The 18930-nt window shown below is 40.7% G+C and overlaps 1 protein-coding gene across 2 annotated transcripts in view; it reads left to right on the forward strand.

The window, feature by feature from the left end:
• gfra1a (gdnf family receptor alpha 1a) overlaps positions 1 to 18930 on the forward strand; it is a 177560-nt gene that overhangs the window by 139380 nt on the left and 19250 nt on the right. For both annotated transcript variants that reach the window (XM_050071297.1, XM_050071298.1), the window contains one exon: positions 13906 to 14087. In XM_050071297.1, coding sequence (XP_049927254.1) covers positions 13906 to 14087 — 182 coding nt within the window. The remainder of the gene's footprint in view (positions 1 to 13905; positions 14088 to 18930) is intronic.

Consider the following 18930-nt stretch of genomic DNA (forward strand, 5'->3'; position numbering starts at 1 on the left):
TGAGGACTCTAAAACTTCACCTGAGCCTCCCTCGGCATATGGGTGAGTAGATAATGGCTGAATTTTCATTTTTGGGTGCACTATCCCTTTAACCCTAAAGTTACCTCGCTAACTCCAAATCCTGCTGCGTAGTACAGGCCTCAGGCATCTAATTGAGACCGTCCTTTATTTGTCAAAATGTGTAGCTACACCAGGCCAGTAAAAAGGGACTGGGCATTTAACTGAAGTTTTATGGTACTTATTGAAAGGTTATACGAACTGTATCCTAAGAATAGAAGCACAATAGATGAAGTTGTATCTGAGGTTGTTACTTGAAGTGAAAGCATCACATCATTAACATACACACTGACCACCATCTCTCTAAGGTGCACAGTTGCCTCATTAATGAATCAGTTAGATATTCGATTGATGAAGCAATAAGTCGCAAGACACCTGTGTCAATCAATCACTTGGTCGATGTGTTCCTAAGTAGCTGTGTGCTGTAGAAAAATGGTGTGCATTCAAAATAATGAGCCATAGTCACAATAAAGAGGGTGAGCTGCTGCTGCTGGTTCGGCTCGACAGGAGCAAAGTGGGCGGTTTGATTTTCCTCTGTCAGAATGACAGTTACCAGATGAGAAAACACCAACAAGATGCAGCCTCATTTCCACCGACTCTTCTCTCTTTCACTCTTCAATTTGTCTTCTCCTCTTCTATTATCTTTTTTTCCCCTCCCTCTTATTTTCTCTGCTCTGTTGTCTTTTTACCAGTCAGGGTTAACGAGGTTGGTCTGCTGTAGATAATAAGGGCTGCCACACTCGGTGTGTGTGTGTGTTTGTGTCTGAGCCTGCATGTGATCATCTTTGTGTATTTCTGAGTGTTTGTGTGTGATGTCCTTGCTTCTGTGTGTTCACATGATATTATACGTGTGTGTTCAAGTGTGTCAATGTGAGATCTTAGCGGGTTAATGTAGGTTAAAGCGAGCGCTCTCTCTGTCTATCTATTCATTGCTTTTACTCACTGCGGGGAGCCGAGCGAAGGGCAAAGTGGAGGAATACACGTCCTCTGAATTTCCATTATTAGTCTCTAGTATTTCTCTCACTCTTCCTTCACTGCTCCCTTGTTTTACCATCACAACCCCTTCCTTTGACTTGTTCTCCTGCTCATGCTTCACCTCTCTTTTTTCAGCTCATCCCATCTCTCTGTCTCCATCTCCTCCTTTCATGCCCTCCCCTCTTCCTGCTCTCATTAAGCTTGCTCAGCAGTAACTGGAACTGACAACTCTGAAGATCCTGACACACGCCGGTTACAGGGTCATGACTAGAGAGAAACTACGAGAGAGAAAAGAAAGAAAAGAGACAAAAAGAGAGAATATGGAAAGACTGAGAGAGAGGGCTTTCTGTTATACTGCACTTTAGATGTTGTCCAGAGAGAAAAGGCTTGTCTGGACAAACCAATCACAAGAATAAAAGTTGGTGTTGTACTTTCCTGGAAAACTTACATTACATTACATTTACACATTAATGTGTAGCGGATATGTTGAAGTTTTACATTTCTTTATGTTTCAAAAAACAGTGTGGTTAAAGTGGTTATGGTTGGTTATGGTGAGGAAAAGATCATGTTTTGGCCTAAAATATCTGCAGTTCTGGCCGAGGCTGCATGTGATAAGCGACCCACAAATGACATCTCACCGTGGAGCCAGGGACTTTATTCACACCAGTAAAATGGTAAAATGGTGGGAAAGCAAATTATAATGACAAACTGGAGGAGACCAGGTGAGCCCTCTGTTAAGGAATGCTTCACAGAGCTGGCAAAAGTAGGAAAACGTACTAAAACTGAGCTTCTATAAGGCAATGAATATTGCGGAGGGCGTGGCTCATCACATAAAGGTGTATAACATCTCAAGGGTTTCACCCATCACCACGCAACTTTGTAGGCATATGACCACACATAATCTGAGGGGACCCCTCCATTATTGACCCCATCAAACAAAATGGGGGCGCTAGAGAGCTCATTTCTTATCTAGGCCTAACCGCCATATGGATTTTTACTAAACTTGGTAGATATGTAGAACAGGACGCCTCAAGGTGACTGGAGAAATTTAACTCTAATTGGCAACTGGGTGGCGCTATAACAACAGAAAAATGCTTCAAAATGGCTAAAATGCGACCGATCGCTGTGGCTCCCCCTGTGGACCAATGTTGGTGTTTTCTAATGTTTGGTATGACTAAGTCATGGTATGGTATGCTGTACATAATCACGGAAACTGTCAGTGTGTCATTCTGTCAGTCAGTCATTCTGTCTGTCCCACGTTTTTCTACTCACTGACGTGGTCAATCTATGTGAAACTGCACATAGGCACTGAGGACTGGCATAGGTAGAAGGTGACAAAGCTACCAATGGGTATGGACTAGTAATATTAATGATAATAAAAAGGAATCACGTTTGGTGGCTAAAAAGCTGCTGGAAATGCAGTAATGATTTCTGGTTTTGATGTTTGTTGGTCTCAAACAGTGGTCTGCAGCTTGGCAAACCAAGTCTCACTCCGAAGTTGTCGAAATCCGGTGGTTGGGCAGTGACTTAGGCGTCAGACACCGATGGAAAAATGTCCTTTAATGTCGGCATGATGCCATTATATTTTAACAGTGGCCAGCAGCGGGACAAAAACGCAAGTTAAGGCAACGAAAATCCGAGTAAAGTGGGTGGGACGGTTGGTGGGTGGGTCCATCAAACACCAACTTTTTTCTCCCTAAACCCAACCACGTGCTTTTGTTGTTGAAGGCAGAAAAACGTCAATTTGCGGTGCTGTACTGACGTACTGCATTTATTTTGAAAGAGACTGTATGCAAACTGTACATTTTCTGTGAAAACGAAAGTGTATTTTCAAAACAGACAATGCATGTAACAGACAGAACTTGACATGGTGTCCCAGAACGTCAACCATCAACACACCCAGGGTACCTTGCACGTTGTATCTGGAAGTGAAAAGTCAATAACCAAACGTCAATATGTGACGAGGTCGGAGTGACAGTGTGTTTGCTTGGCAGGCTTGGTTGTGTCTTACTTTAACAGTCATACACACAGTCCTGTCCAACATCTATCTGAGGACATGTTGCTGTAGTGTTAAAAATGCAGCATAATGTGTTGTCATCAACTGCTATTGCTTAAACTGGTATTGCAAACAACACCTTGGTTTTCCATCTTGTTGTGCTGGAACGCGATCAACTCAGCTGTGACGTAACTCCCAGCTCCGGTTTCCGCAGTGAATGGAATGCAGCATATATTACTTTAGAAAAGTACTTTTAAAGGCCTTACAGGGCAAAAAAATATATACTGAATAATTCAAAAACACAAACAGTGGTTAGAGGTGTTTCTGTTATCATATCCTTTATTTCTTCTCTCACCTCTTCAGCATTATCTCTCCATCCTTTGAGGGGTCTCCACCTTCAGGTTTGGAACCACTGCATTTAATATTCTCCAGAAAAACATTGGAGCTTTAATGTATTCAAAGCCTTTCCAGTGTGATTCCTCCCCGTTTCCGGAGTATGTACTGAATATGCAAAGGTCACACCGTCGAACATGATCATAATTCCAGTGTTACAGCAAGCCTTGTACATGTAAAGTGAGATAAAGTGGTAATGTAGATATCTGTGAGGGCCAAACTCATGCCTCCTACACAAATATCCGCTGCAGTGGGAAGATGATATCATGTCGGTTTAAATTCACTGTGCAATTTGCATTCATGAAGGTTGAATGAATGTTTGGTTTAGAGCTTTAAAAGGTGTGTGTGAGTGTGTGTACCTTTATTGTTTTAAGGGCCAGGGGCCCGTTGCACAATGCACGTTAAGTGAAGATTTTCCTTTAAATCCGAGTTAAGACTTCCTTTAAATAAAATCGGTTGCATGAAACATCCTTAAGTCGTCTCCTTAAGGTTTCCTGACATTTTTCTCCTTATCTTGGTCTTATACTTATGGAATTGCTTAAAGTCTGTTAAACCATTGCACAGAGGACCTTAGCAACTAAAGTAAGGAAATCCACAAGGTACCTCTGACTGCATGTTAACCTTAACATGCCTGAGTCTATGGCGACTTTGGCAACTTTCTGAAGCTGCACTCTTGAAGTCCCTTTACAAATAATGATTGCTCTGCGGTTTTATGTAACGGTATCTTTCCAGTCCGTCATTGGCGAGGTATTTCATGTACGCAAGTCAATGGTGTGCCTTGTCATTCACGAGGTTTCAAACCCCCTTATCCGTCTGCTGAACACAGTGGTGACGTTCCCGTCCAAACTTTGCAGTTTTCTCCCAAATTCATTGCTTTCAGATCAAATGTACTTTTCAGTTTATTTCTTTTATTGAATTCCTCCAGAAGTATGATTTTTGTCTTCCTCCGACCAATTTGGTTTTCATGTCTTCTTATCTCCTGCCATATTTTTTTTTTCACTATGCTACTACTTAGCTGTGACAACAGGTAGCCTGGGCTATCACAAGCGTATGTTCGAGCAAACAAATGTTCTCCATGAAAACCGTACATTTTGACTGCTGTAGAATATTTTACAGTGCAGTAATTGCCTTTAAATCTTCCCTTGACTAAAGTACTGTTCAGACGGGATTAGCTTTACATAGGGATGTAGGCTAATGTCAGTTTACCACAGGATGTCTGTGATATAAATGTCCGCTTCACACGGGACAAGAAATCTCCATAATTCTACCAGAGATGGGAGTGGTAACTCGGTTTGCGCCCTGGCGTCACCTCCCTTTCTGCATGTGCGTGCTACGTTGCTTCCTGTATGTGTAATAATAATTAATGATTAGCCCAATATGAAATATTGCCCATGATCAGGATTGTGTGTACACAAGGATTAGCAATATGGATTTATATTAGGCCTACCTAACACAACCAGACGTCTCGTGGCTCTGCAAAGTGCTTTCTTCTCGACCTTTGTGATTGATCTCCCACGTAGGGCTATGCCATCATTAGAAGAATGTCCACTATCACTGCCGACAACACCGAATGCTTCTTCAAGCTCCTCCATCATTGGAAAAACACGGAAAACTAGCTGTAAACACGGAAAAATGGTTGTAAACAGGACGTGACGAAATATTTACATACATTTTTACAGAGGATCATGTTATCCGTAATGATTACAGACATGGCGCGTTCGGACGGGACTAAAATCCCTGGTAATAAATACTTTACCCCATGTCTCCACGTTAAAATAATCCCGTCTGAATGAAGCTTAAGGAATTCTTTTAAGAGATTCTGTGTAACACCCTTGAATATTTTCCTCAGCTGAGGAAAATCTAAACCTTAAGGAGCAAACTTAAGGTGCTTTGTGCAACTGGCCCCAGATTTTAGACCATAAAAGTGAGGATATGTTTGGAAAGCGAAGACATTTTGTTCTAGTCATCACTTCTTAGCGATGCTGTGTGAGGGTTAAGACTTGCTGTTAGGGTTTAGGATAGGGACAAGAGGCACTTTTGGACCGAATGGTTCTGGGGACTGGCTGGAAGGCACTGTCCACTGCGGAGCTCTCCAGAGAACTACATACACTCAGGGGCTTTTTTCTGTTTGGACTCGCATGACAATGGGAAAAGTGAAGTGGCAGAACTGGTCAGTATTTGATGTAGCGATGTTACCTTTGCTTTGACGGGTCTAAAACACCTCGTATTTCCACCATCACGTATACACCAATCCGTCACATCAGTAGGGAGTGGCCTTCTCCTTGGAGGTGTACTAGGCGTGCGCATGAATGCCAGGACCCAAGGTTTTCCCAGTTATCCACTTCATCTGTCCGTGGTTTTAATGTTGTGGCTGATCTGTGTGTGCTCAGTAAAGCCTGGACTTCAGTGTTGGTCCATTTGTCTTTTAGACATATTTTTGTTGTTATCAGCTGTTTGTTCTTTGTTTTGTCTGTTGTTTATAATCTAAAAGGTTTTTGAAATATGGTGGTTTCCGATGCTGCTTTGGCTCACGTGTTCAACCAGTCAATTCAGTTTTTTGTATGTGCCCATATCACAGATCACAATTTGCCTCAGAGGGCTTTACAACAAATGACACCATCTGTCCTTGGACCCTCACAGCTGATAAGGAAAAGCGTCTCCCATGAAAACCCTTTAACAGCGAAACGTCGTGTGCACAGATCCAACACGTTACTCAAAGTTTCTCTTATGTTGGTGAAAGAAGCCATATAAGTCCCTGAGAATGGGGTTCTCGTGGTGCAGGCACAATTGGTTCTTAGAAATGTGGAAAAAGTCCTCCAGTTGTTACAAGATGATACTCAGCTAATATGGTCTCAGGTCAAGTGTGCTGATGTCATCCATTCTGGGAATAGGTGATTGGTTATAGAAGCAGCAGCTCCCAGGAGAGCTTTCACTTACAATAATGAGGCCGGGTAACTGTAAGCTAATTTGCTGTCTTGCAAAGCCGTTGATCAAACAAAGCTGTGACAGAAAGTATGGTGTACAGAGTAAAAGTAAAAATGCATGTGTTAAGTAACTGGATTGGAGTGTACGTGATTTTAAAGAGGATTTGTTTGTAATTTGTTTTGTCATTTTGATTGATTCTTAGTCCCCAAATAAACTTAGAAGTGCTATTTAAAGTCTGAAATAGCTGAATGGACTCACTGTAACCCTTCATCAACAGCTTGCCAAAGAAAACTCAATTGATTTGGAATAACAGAAAGGACAGTAAATCTATGAACAGATGTCAGACAGGTGCCAGATAGAGACACATACAATGTGCAAAATAAAAGGAATCAGCTAAGCACACATACACAACACGTCTGACACCCTGAGGCTTAATTTGAGATGCTAACGGTCTTTCACACACGGTCACTGTGCTGTGAGTATAATTAGGCCTTAGGTAAGGAGACGGAAGAGAGAAAGAGCCCATCAACACTTACAATATGCTCATCAGCCTTCTGCTGTCTCGGCACAAAATGACTCGCCACACAATCACATAAGCAAAAATTAAATATGCACATGCACACTCATGAGCAGAGTTGCACATATGAGAGCTGCAGGATATTGACGAAAGTGACTTGTTTTGTGCTGATTGTTGCATCTCAGATATGAATGCCAGCATGTTGGCAGATTTTTACACAGAATTACTTTTACGAGGAAATAAAAGTGGGAGTGGGTCGTGTGACGTAAATGAAAGATTTGTTGTGAATGCCAGTTGATTTTCAGTCATTACATCATAACCACAAATGCTCCGCTTTTAATTGTCTATTATTGGGAGAGTGTTTCCATCTTTTGGGATGTCTGGTCGTAAATCCAGCACAGCAGATGAAGTAAGGGAGTCTCCGGATCTACTTAGTTCAAGATTAATAGTCACATTTATTAAATGTGCAGAGTGGAACTAACTCAAAGGTTCTTTTGAGGTCAGGGTGAGTTTAAGCAGAAGCCACTTCCACAAGAAGGCAAGGAACAGGAAGAGGAGAGGATGGTGACACCATGCTGCATACAGTAAAGTGGGATTTATACTCAGTTCTATGCAGAGCCTACGCCATAGAACATGCATGTGGTCCATTATTTATTAGCTTTTTTACTTGTACGGTGGTGTGTGTGTGTCACTCTGCAGTTACACCTCCAAACAGCTAGTGGGCAGTGGGGTTTCTGTGAAGTACTGTAAAGTTTAGTTGATTCAAAACACACATTAAACACACATTAAACATGGCTTAATAAAGACAGTTTCAAACACAAGTACACAAATCAGCTTCACTATAACTCGCAGCATTCACAGACAAACACTTGTCTTTATCTGGACACATTTTCCCCACAAATACAACATGCTAACGTTATTAGCACAAGCCTATGACATTTTACATTGTATAAATTAGCCTAGCAGCTAGCGGACTTTTCCTCTACTCATATGAAGCCAAGAACAACAGCAACATTTAACAAAGGTAACTTTACAAAATTTGGCACCATTACAACCCAAAAGTTTCACAGACAAAACAACCGCCTTACACTCAACATGATTCCAAACAAATACAACATGCTAACGTTATTAGCACAAGACTATAGCATTTTACATTGTATAAATTAGCCTAACAGCTAGAGGACTTTTCCTCTACTCATATGAAGCCAAGAACAACAGCAACATTTAACAAAGGTAACGTTACAAAATTTGGCACCATTACAGCTCACAAGGTTCACTGACAAAACAGCTGTCTTATACTAAACACGTTTTCCAAACAAATATAACATGCTAACGTTATTAGCACAAGCCTATGGCATTTTACATTGTATAAATTAGCCTAGCAGCTAGCAGAGATTTCCTCTGCTCATATGAAGCCAGGATAAATCACACACAAGATGCCGCGACATGTAGTTACATTTCTGGGGAGGTGCACGTCAGGCTACAGCGTAGGGTCTACGTTGACATAGAGCCAACGTATAGAAGTATAAATCTACAACAACTCTGAGCAACATGTGTGTCCAACATGAGTTCATCCAACACAAGTCCAGTCCAGTGAATATATTCACATGCACACTGGTATCCAGATGTCTTGTCCTTGACAGGCTGTCAAAAAACACTGAGTTGCATAAAACCCAGTCCAAGGTAACCTTAATTTACTTCTCTGCAGTATTTTAATCTGTCAGAGCTGCAATCACAAATTAACACTGAGGGCAAGTCCGACCTGCTGAGATGCCAAGTACATCCTGAGAATCTCCCGCTTCCAGTTGCTTAAGGAAATATCTGGAAGTAGGTCAGCAGGAATGAGGGAACGCTGCCATGGGTGCTTTCAGAGAAGACCATAAGGAGACAAGGGAAGGTCAGTGACTGGAGAAATACCTGCGATCAATCATCCTTCACTGTTTTTAACATCTGGAGGATGAATGTTGCCAGTGCTGCAGCAGGTGTTCCTTCGGCCCTGCAGGGGAACTTTAGGGCTGTATGATGCCATGATGTGGACTCGAGTCAGCACATTCGCTTTCTTCAGACTGATGAAATCCAAAGAGGCTCACAACTTTACTGTTGCTCAACAAGTCCACATAGCAAAACAAGACTCACTCATGGGAGTGTTTTCTGATCTGTTGCCTCTGTATGATCAGGGCCTGGTTGATTTTCGAAGAAATGTTGGATTCATGAAATAAAATAACTAACGTTGAATGTTTTCTCAAAAGACTTAATACCCTCCTGTCGGTGCCATCATCATCTTCAGAGACAGAGCAGTGTTAAAGGCAGGTTTTCATTAAATGATACATAAAAGCCGACAACCATTTGCTGTAATTTACCATTGAATAAATGTTTCTAGTTCAATAGCAGGAGTTGTTGAAGGCGTCTGGAGAATCTGCACCGAGAGAGGAGCACAAAGAAAAGGCTGACGGGTTACTGCGTTAATGAAAGATGGCATTGATAAACTCAGGATGAAAAGACATTTTATTTTGATAGGAGACGGATAAATTACACCTTGAATTTTTAAGTTTTTTATTTAATATCAGTTGCATCAGCTTATTTTGAAAACATGTGGAATGGCACATGGCTGTATTTATACCTCCATGCTAGTGTTAGCTGTGGCCAGAGGCATTATTTTTCTAGGATGATCCGTCCATCCATCCTTCCATTCTTCAAATTTGGCACCAACATCCACTTGGACTCAACCATGAAGTGATTAGATTTTTTCATAGATCAAATTTCAAGGTCACTGTGGCCTTGTCTTTTTTATTCTTGTGAACGCAGTATTTTCTGACCAACTCATGAAAACCTCTTTAAATTTGGCACAAACATTTACATGGAATCAAAGATGAACTTATTAGTATTTGGCAGTTAAAGGTAAAGGTCACTGTGACCTTGCATCTGTCATTATCATAAACCTAATATTTCAAGAACACTTTCAGGATTTTTTTCTAATTTGGCACAAACCTTCACTTGGACTCAACAAGGACTTATCAGAATCTGATGGTCAAATTTCAAGGTCACCATGACCTTGTCTGTCTCATTTTTGTGAACATGCTATCTTCAGTGTTTTTGTGAGTGAATTTCTTTAGATCTGGCACGAACATTTACTTGGAATCAGCGATGAACTGATTAGAATTTAGTGATCCAAGGTCAAGGTCATTGTGGCCTTGCGTCCGTCTCATCAGCATGAACTTGATATCTCACAAAGTCTTAGAGGGAATTTCTTAAAACTTGACATAAATATTCACTTGGAATTAACTATAACTATAACTATGTCTCTTTATCATGGACTAGATATCTCAGGAACATGTGAGGGAATTTCTTTACATTTGGCACAAACATTCTCTTGGAATCAACAATGAACTGAACAGAATTCCGTTGGCAAAGGTCAAGGTCACTGTGATCTTGCGTCCATCCCATTCTCGTGAACACGATATCTCAAGAACGTTTTAGGGAATTTTGTCTTATTTGGCACAAACGTTCACTTGGTATCAACAATGAACTGATCAGAATATGGTGGTAGACTGTCAAGGTCAGTGCAGCCTCACAAAACATGTTTTTGGCCATAACTCAATAAATCATACACTAATTATGACAAATTTCACACAAATGTCTAACGGGATAAAAGGATGAAGTGATGCCCATTACTCAACATCATATCTCAAGCGGTAATTTTAGTCTTTTGTTGTTGTTGTTGTTGTTGTTGTTGTTGTTGTTGTTTTTATTATTATAATATTTGCAAAGAATAAGATGAAAAACAATGACCTGATCCAATATCTAATATGAATATATGCTGTAAATCATATAGACATATACATGTGTCTCTGCACATGTATGTATGAATATTTCAGTGAGGTTAAAGAGCCACTATGCAGATCAGCTCTTCTTTCCTTTACCACAGTATCAGGGTCATAATTCACTGTTGGAGGGAAGAATATCATTACGTTCAAACAGCAGCTCTGTAAAGCTCAGCTTTCCTCTGATGTGTGTGTGTGTTTGTGTGTGTGTGTGTGTGTGTGTGTGTGTGTCTTTCACATCAAAGCCATAGAACGCTATTAATAGGGCCACTAATGGACTCTAATGGTAAATAGCCACATCAGCACTCAGGTTTTTGACTGTGTGGTGAATTTATAATGGGGGGAAGTGATAACAAAACTTAAGTACCTTCTAACTCGCCTTTAATTGTGGTTTAGACCAGTGCAATATAAAGCTTTATTTTAACGTGGGGACTAACAAGCGTGTGATTCATGATAAGATCCAGCTTTGTGCTAAAGTGACCTGCTTGGAATTACGACATAGTATCTCTGTTGTGGCCAATAAAACCAATGTTTTTACCAGCTCAGCGAAACTCAGAGTCATCAAGAGATGTGTTTGGGGCCTTGAATCTGTGTAAAATGTTACTTATTTATTTCATTTTATTTTATTAGTTCGTTGTATACAGATTAGCTATATAGCTATTTTGCATCTGTGGTCCCCAGGGCAGGAACATATTAAAAGACAGTACAGTAGGCTACAATTCAGACAGTACAACACAAACAAGAAACAAGTAGTAAGCAAAACAGTTTGCAAATTTACAAACAGTTAAACATGTAAAATAACACGTTATATAGTAAATATGGAAACAGTTGGTTCCATACAAAAGTTTCGACCCATGATCACATGATTGGTTTGTCTTGAGCCATGTTGTAAGTGTTGTTTTAAAAATACCAAACTTGGGCATTCTCTGACAAGGGTTGGGAACTGAGCTCCAGTTATAGTTTGCTCTGACTGAAAACGCAGATTGTAATTTCCATAAATTATAGCCAGGCAATCACCTCTGGCTGATGAGCTGGTCCTTCTAGCATTGTCCCTACAGTGTGGCACACAAAGTGATAATTCCAGTAAGAAATAATTTCACAGATTGTGTGTAAAGAGCGTATTGTGGTTTTCGGGTAGTCACACCTGCCTGAGACCAGCTTGTAGCACAGTAAGATAATGTGGGAAAATCATTGAGTGCATAAAGAGCTAAGCAGCGGCTAAAGGCAGTTGGTGTTTAATATATCTTTTAGTCAGTGGACTAACTCTGACGCTTCTGGAGACCTTTTTTATGTGTTTAATAAATGTATGGTAGATTTATGGATTATTAAGGTCTCAACAATATTGATTACCTCGCTCATGTTAAGAGTAAAACAGGATTTATACTTCTGCGTCGATGTAGAGCCTACGCCGGAACCTGCACCTCCCCAGAAAAGTAACTACATGTTGCTTTGATGCAGACCACCTGTCTGTTTCTGTAAGCTGAAACCATTTCCCTCAGTGGAAACAAAGCTTTAATTAACTTTTATTTCACAGATAAGAAACAATAAATTGTGAAGACAATAAAGCCTCCATAAAAATAGCATTTTAAGTCTTGTGTGTGATTTATCCTGGCTTCATATGAGTTGAGGAAATCTCGCTAAGCTAATTTATACAAAGTAAAATGCCATAGGCTTGTGCTAATAACGTTAGCATGTTGTATTTGTTTGGAATCATGTTGCATATAAGGCAGTTTTGTCTGTGAAACTTTTAAGTTGTAATGGAGACAAATTTTGTAACGTTACCTTTGTTAAATGTTGCTGTTGTCCCTGGCTTCATATGAGTAGAGGAAAAGTCTGCTAGCCTTAGAGCTAATTTATACAATGTAAAATGCCATAGGCTTGTGCTAATAACTTTAGCATGTTGTATTTGTGGGGAAAATGTGTCCAGATAAAGACAAGTGTTTGTCTGTGAATGCTGCGAGTTATAGTGAAGCTGATTTGTTTACTTGTGTTTGCAATTGTCTCTATTAAGCCATGTTTAATGTGTGTTTTAAAGAGGCAACAGATAGAATATTTTCCTATATATATCATTATGAAAGTAATGTGGGTTGCACAGGGTAGTGGCCACAGTAAAATCAGACTATCTTACATAGGTTACTTAGTGGCTTTGCAATCTTTGCAATAAGCTTCTGCCACCGGTGCCGAAATTTAGTGGAAAAAATCTGCTTTACAGCAGGAAACGCGTCATGTATTGCGAAACTGGTTGGTCAGCCAATCAGGGACTGGAGCTGGTCCTTAATAGGAGTTGGGCATGAGATGATGAGATGAGGTGCACGAGCACAATGGCAGACGGACAAAGTTTGGAGACAGGTGAAAAACGTCCTAGCAAAAGAAAACGAGCTCCTCTGTGTGAGGAGGCAAAGAAGAGCAAAAAGGAGAGTGATAAAAGAAGAGGAAAAACAAGAGTAAACCTCAGTCAGGCGTTCACGAGATGGAGGGAGCTCCATGACCAAAGAGGCTTCAAAACCCATGTCCAGCTAGCTTTCTTTCTAATGGATCAGTAAGTAACACGGCTAAATGTTAGCTAGACCAGAGAGGACTGTACTGTACTGGCTGCTAGTTCATTCCTAGTTGGCCAGCATCGCAAATCGCCGCAACCAGGGAGCGGGTAGCGAGTATTGGTCGGCTGACATCCTCGTTGCCATTCTACGGCAGCCCTCGGACTGTGCATTCTGCTATAATTATTTGCATTACTATTTGTTTTTTTCTTCAGATAAATCTGATAATTGTTGTCTCTTGACTCATTTATTTAGTAGAGTGTCCACACACCTTCTCATTCTACATACACATAGAGGTATACTAGTGGCTTTACAGCCTACATTTTATTGATTATCTCTGATCCCCACGCTCAATTGGTCGTTGCGACAGTGCGAGCAACACCGCTGACGCTAGGTGGCACCAAGCTAAAAAAAGAAATGAATCCTATCTGTTGCCTCTTTAAATCAACTTAACTTTACAGCACTTCACATCAGGGCACGCTTGCTTATCTGTGTCACCTCGTTGGGGTGGCACAGATATTCCACCTGCAGTTACAATTTTGCTTGCAGAGCATGTGTTTGTTTGCTTTATTTAAGTCAGCTTTACTGACTTAGTTTCCTTCATGTCCACCACTCACCTTCCCCCAGAAAAAAATATTCGTTGTCCACAGCTAATCAGCTCTGTGTCTCACTCTCCCTCTGTAGGTAATGCTATCCAGGCCTTTGGAAATGGGACAGATGTTGGAGTGTGGCAGCCGATGTCCCCTGTCCAGACCACCACCTCCACCACCACCCCCTACCAGAGGAACCGCGAACGCAACCCCAACACCATCGACAACACCATCAACACAGACCCTGGCATTTACCACTTCTGTGGCAGCCTACAGGTTAGACACACTCACACACACTCACACACACACACACACACACACACAAGCTAGTTTTGGATTCAGGGAGCGTCTGTACTCGGAGCCTCAAGGGTTCCAGACGGTCTGGGATAAATCTGATCCCTTAACATGAAAACATTTCAAAACCTTCCTTTTTTTTCTTGTGAAACTTTTTACAGAAGGTTGAAGTTTCTGAGTCACCGATGCTCCTTATCTGACCTGCTGATCTTTCTATCCTTTTCTATCAGTCTCACTGTCCATATGTCTGCGGCGTCTGTTCATCTGCTGCTGCTATCTGTTCTCTGTTGCATACCTCACTGCCTCTTCATCCTCTGGCTCCATTTCTTTTTTAACTTTCAGGCCAGCTCAATTTGTTTATCGAGTATTGTCACAACACCAAATATGTGAATCAAATACTACATATAAAGTGAGGGTTGTTCCTATTGAAAATGCAAGTAAGGTTTGTGCAAAAGCATTGATGGCAGTTTACAGAAAACAACCTCAAACAAGTAAGTGGCTGGAGGAGAAAGTGGAGCATTTAGCATTTAGAGAGTTGGAGGAGACCAAACTAGAGCTAAAAACAGAATGAATATTGGACTTAAAACTCCAATGATATGATAATATTACTCTGTGCCTGCTCATTGTGCATAATAACTTGGCTTTAATACAGTGTCTATACATTTCAACCTGTAATCAGTGTTGGGAAGTTTACTTTTGAAATGTGATAGGTCACAGATTACTAGTTACCCTGTCAAAAATGTAATATGTAACTATCTTAATTACTTCATCAAGGTAATGTTATAGTTAGGGCTGTCAAAGTTAATGCGTTAATAACAAGTTAATGCAAATCCTTGTAACGCCACTAATTGTTTTGATGCACGATTAATGCACATACATTCAGTAATTATGACCCACGGCCCACCCGGTAGTTTGGGAAATCAGGAAGCGATGCAGCAGTAATAGCGTGGATGGCAAGCAGAAACAAACCTCCGTGAGCAGAAATGGATAAAGACAGGGGTCTTTTTAATGGCAAGTTTTGCTCCAGAGCAAAGCCAGATGGTTCTCTCGACAAGACCAAAATTATTTGCATTTACTGTTGATGTGAACTGAGTTACCACCAGAGTATAGCCCCTTTTACACTGCCAGATTTTCCACGAATGTTGGGCCGTTTTGCCGGCAAGCTGCGAGCGTTTATACACACAGAGCCGGATTGGCGAGTTGATCCAAGGTGCCCAATTTTCCGCCTCGTAGGGTAGACATATTGGTGGAACCTTTTTGGTTTAAACAGACCGAGGCGGCCTTCCACCACAGGAGGGGCTGTTGATGACTTGTGGGAGGAGCTGTTGATAACGCTGCACGTGCGAGCCACTGGCGGTGGATAAACAGGAAACAGCTGATNCCCCCATTGCCCCGAAAAAGCCACATTCTGTATAAACAAAAGTAGGTAGGCGGCATTTTGCTGCACTCCCTGATTTTGTTTTTATACTGCCAATGCTGAAAAAAGACTGATTGGGCTTTCCTGCAAATTTGCACAACTCCTGTTTATAAAGGGCTAATGTCTAGCTGCTTAAATAAACAGGGGATGTTTGGTTAACCTTTACATTGTGTTAGTATTACTGATTAATGTTACATCCTGGTCAATATGTCCATCTGTTGTTGCTTGTCAGTTTGCCAAGTGGTTATAGAAAATGAATGAATTAATGACTTTTGATTAAACACAATGCATGGAACAGGCATAAACTGACACAGCGTCCCAGAACATCAGCAACACATGCACCCATAATACATAGCACGTCATATGTAAAAGTCAAAGTCCACTGACCGAGCAGTGTTATGTGACGACTTTGAAAGTGAGAATATGCTGCTGTGTTACAAGAATACATTTCCCATGCTCATCACTGCATCATGGTGCATCACAGAACTCCATATATGCGCCCCAGTGGCACAGCACAGAGTACCTGGCATTCTCTGTGAGAGGATGAACACTAGGAACAATAAAGCCTACTGCTGTGAGAAAGTGGAGACGAAGGTTATGCACTGTATCAGTCCAGCGAGAAGAAGAGGAGGGAAAAGGGTAGCGCTCCATGACAAGAGGGAGGGTGCACAAAAGAATCTCCCAATATCAGTCGCATGTCGTGTTCCTGCTGAAAGCAAACAGTGCAAATTCAAATGAGAACCAACCAAAAACAGGCTTGAAACACATGCTGCCAGGTGGATAGAGCTGGACTATATGTAGAGACAGCTCTTTATAAGCCATCCTACCCTTGATGGTGTTGCACTCAAATACGTCCTTAAAGCAGTTATGCAGTGCAAGTAAAGTTATGGAGGTTAGTTCAGGTGATAAAAGTTGCTGAGGTTAGGTTTGGGAAAACAAACATGGTGAGGACGTACCTTAAAATGACTCAAAGTTCACACGGATCCAAACATGTGACTCCAGGGAAAAGTCCCAAGTCTGTATTTTATGTGACCAATCCACCACTTCAACCTGCCTCCTTACAAGCGGATAAGCAGTTAAAGTATCTTTACATTTATATTGGACTCATCTTTTGTTTGTGGTAAAGCATCAAAATGTTAGTAACCACGCCTCATTCATCCTCATCTTGTCTTTTTCCCGTCTTCGTCCTGTTCAGACTGGTATCGACACACTGGTGTGTATAGATCCATCTGTGTACCTGTATGTGCCAGCCCCACTGTGCCCAATAAGACTGTGAAAGTGTATTTCTCAGTTGGAGCAGACACTCCTGCTCTGCAGGAACAACAGTTATCTGGCTGATGAAAGAGAGGGATCACAGGCAGCAATCCTGAACACCAGTGATGGGCTCCTCCTGGGTCAGGGAGGAAGTGGGGATAATACTGTCATTACCAGCAGAGCGATGACAGGGACTCAGAGAGCTATTTCACATATAATCATACCGCAACCCGATGAAGCGTCATAAAATCACTAAAGTTATTGTTTACCAACGTTGACAGAAAAATCCTCTGGCAATTTCTAACTGAAATCCACCGTAATCATTTATTTTTGCAACAACAATCAAACCACAAACAGCGCTTTTTATCCTATGTTGTTGATATTGTTTTTGATGCTCCACACTGTTGTGGTGATTGTGCATTACGCTGGAGATCTTCTGAATTGTTTTTGTTCCTGTATGCAGGACTATTGTCTATATTATGGCTTTAAAGCCCCAGTCTGCAAATATTCAAACATGTAAACAAACACTTTTTGTGTTTCTAAACTGAATATTCTCAAAAGTGGTAATATCTTTATTCACTTTTCAAAATCTGGTCTTTAATCCCCAAGATTAAGCAGCATATGTATATATATATATATATATATATATATATACATACATATATTTTTTTTTTTTTTTTTTTTTTTTTTTTTCTGGCAATTGGATGTCACAGAAAAAGAGGTTCACTGAGAGATGTGTTCCTGGCTTCCCGACAAATTGAAGTTTAAAGTCACTCTTTTAGTTCTGTTTTGGTCTCCACCATCCTACAAGTGTATCACCCTGGCTCTTTAGCTGTGAAAGGCTCCACTATGTTCATTAAATGTCTGCAGTTGGTGCTGGCTTTTACGCTGAAGGCAGTGTGAATGCAAGAACAGCACAACACGTAAAATTAATTTCACTAGCAAGGACCACACCACAACGATATGCATTTTAAAGGTTTAATGAAGATGATGTGATGTGGGTGGAGAGACTCAGTGTGTCTCGTGTTCTGATGAGACCGTGCTGTTAGGAAGCCCCCCAGTTGATTTTCATTTATTTTCATTTATTTATTACTTTTGACCCCTCCCCGGGGTATAAGGGGCAGACAACAAAAAATAACATTAACAAATCAGGACAGGTGGTAGCCAATGCACAGCAAAATAAATAAAACAGAATTAGTGTACATACGTACAAGTCAAAGCAAATCAAGAGAAACTATTCAGGATTTTCTTTAAAAGTTTCAACAAATTTGACAAGACCTTTACTTTTCGAGATGACATTAACTTATAAATATTTGGATTTGCTCTATAGAACTGTCCGACCAACTCTCTTCTCTCTTTATCAAAAAAAGGAACACACAAGTACATAATGATATTCATCTCCTCGATTGCCAGTCAAATAAAGAGTACATTGCCGAGGGACATTTTTATGGTCATACCTGCGCTCAGAGATAGGTAACTTGTGATTTCCACACCGAAACTTAGACAAACAAACTCTGTCAGCAGGTCTTAACATAGTCAGATAAGGTTCAAAAGTGAAATCAGTTTTAAACAATCACATAAAGGGTTACTTTGCAATTTCTCATGACATCTCTGTAGTTCCATGTCAGATAATCTACGTGCAATCATTAATTTTAAATATTTAGGGTTCATCCGTCCAGCGTCATGCCATAAGTACAATAAACCACAATCATCAAGAATATTTTTAACTTTGGAAATCCATTTACACTGAAAAATATTGTCATCATACAAAGTCTTGAAAACAATAAACACAGTCAAAGAGATTTTTGCTGTATTATGACTAATTAAATGTACCCAAAAGTTAATCATTCTCATGTTTACCTTTAAATCTAAACTATTTCGACCAAACTCTTCATCAATAATACAATTTGCTGTGCGTTTATTAACATTAAGTAAAAGTCGATGCCTAGAATGAGATGAGGAGAGGTACACAGCAGATTGAGGAGAGAGAGGAACAGAAGGGGAGGGAGGGTGGGTTCGAGAGATCTGACAGGCCTGTGGTAGAGCTGTGCTGGTATATATACGTTAGTCAGGTGATTAGAGGAGTGGTTGAGGCGTGGTCCTGCTCCTGAACCTAAGTTAAACAATTAACTCCATGTATGTGTTAATGGGTGA

Source organism: Epinephelus moara, chromosome 19, assembly GCF_006386435.1.
Source record: "Epinephelus moara isolate mb chromosome 19, YSFRI_EMoa_1.0, whole genome shotgun sequence".
NCBI classification, from domain to species: Eukaryota; Metazoa; Chordata; class Actinopteri; order Perciformes; family Serranidae; genus Epinephelus; species Epinephelus moara.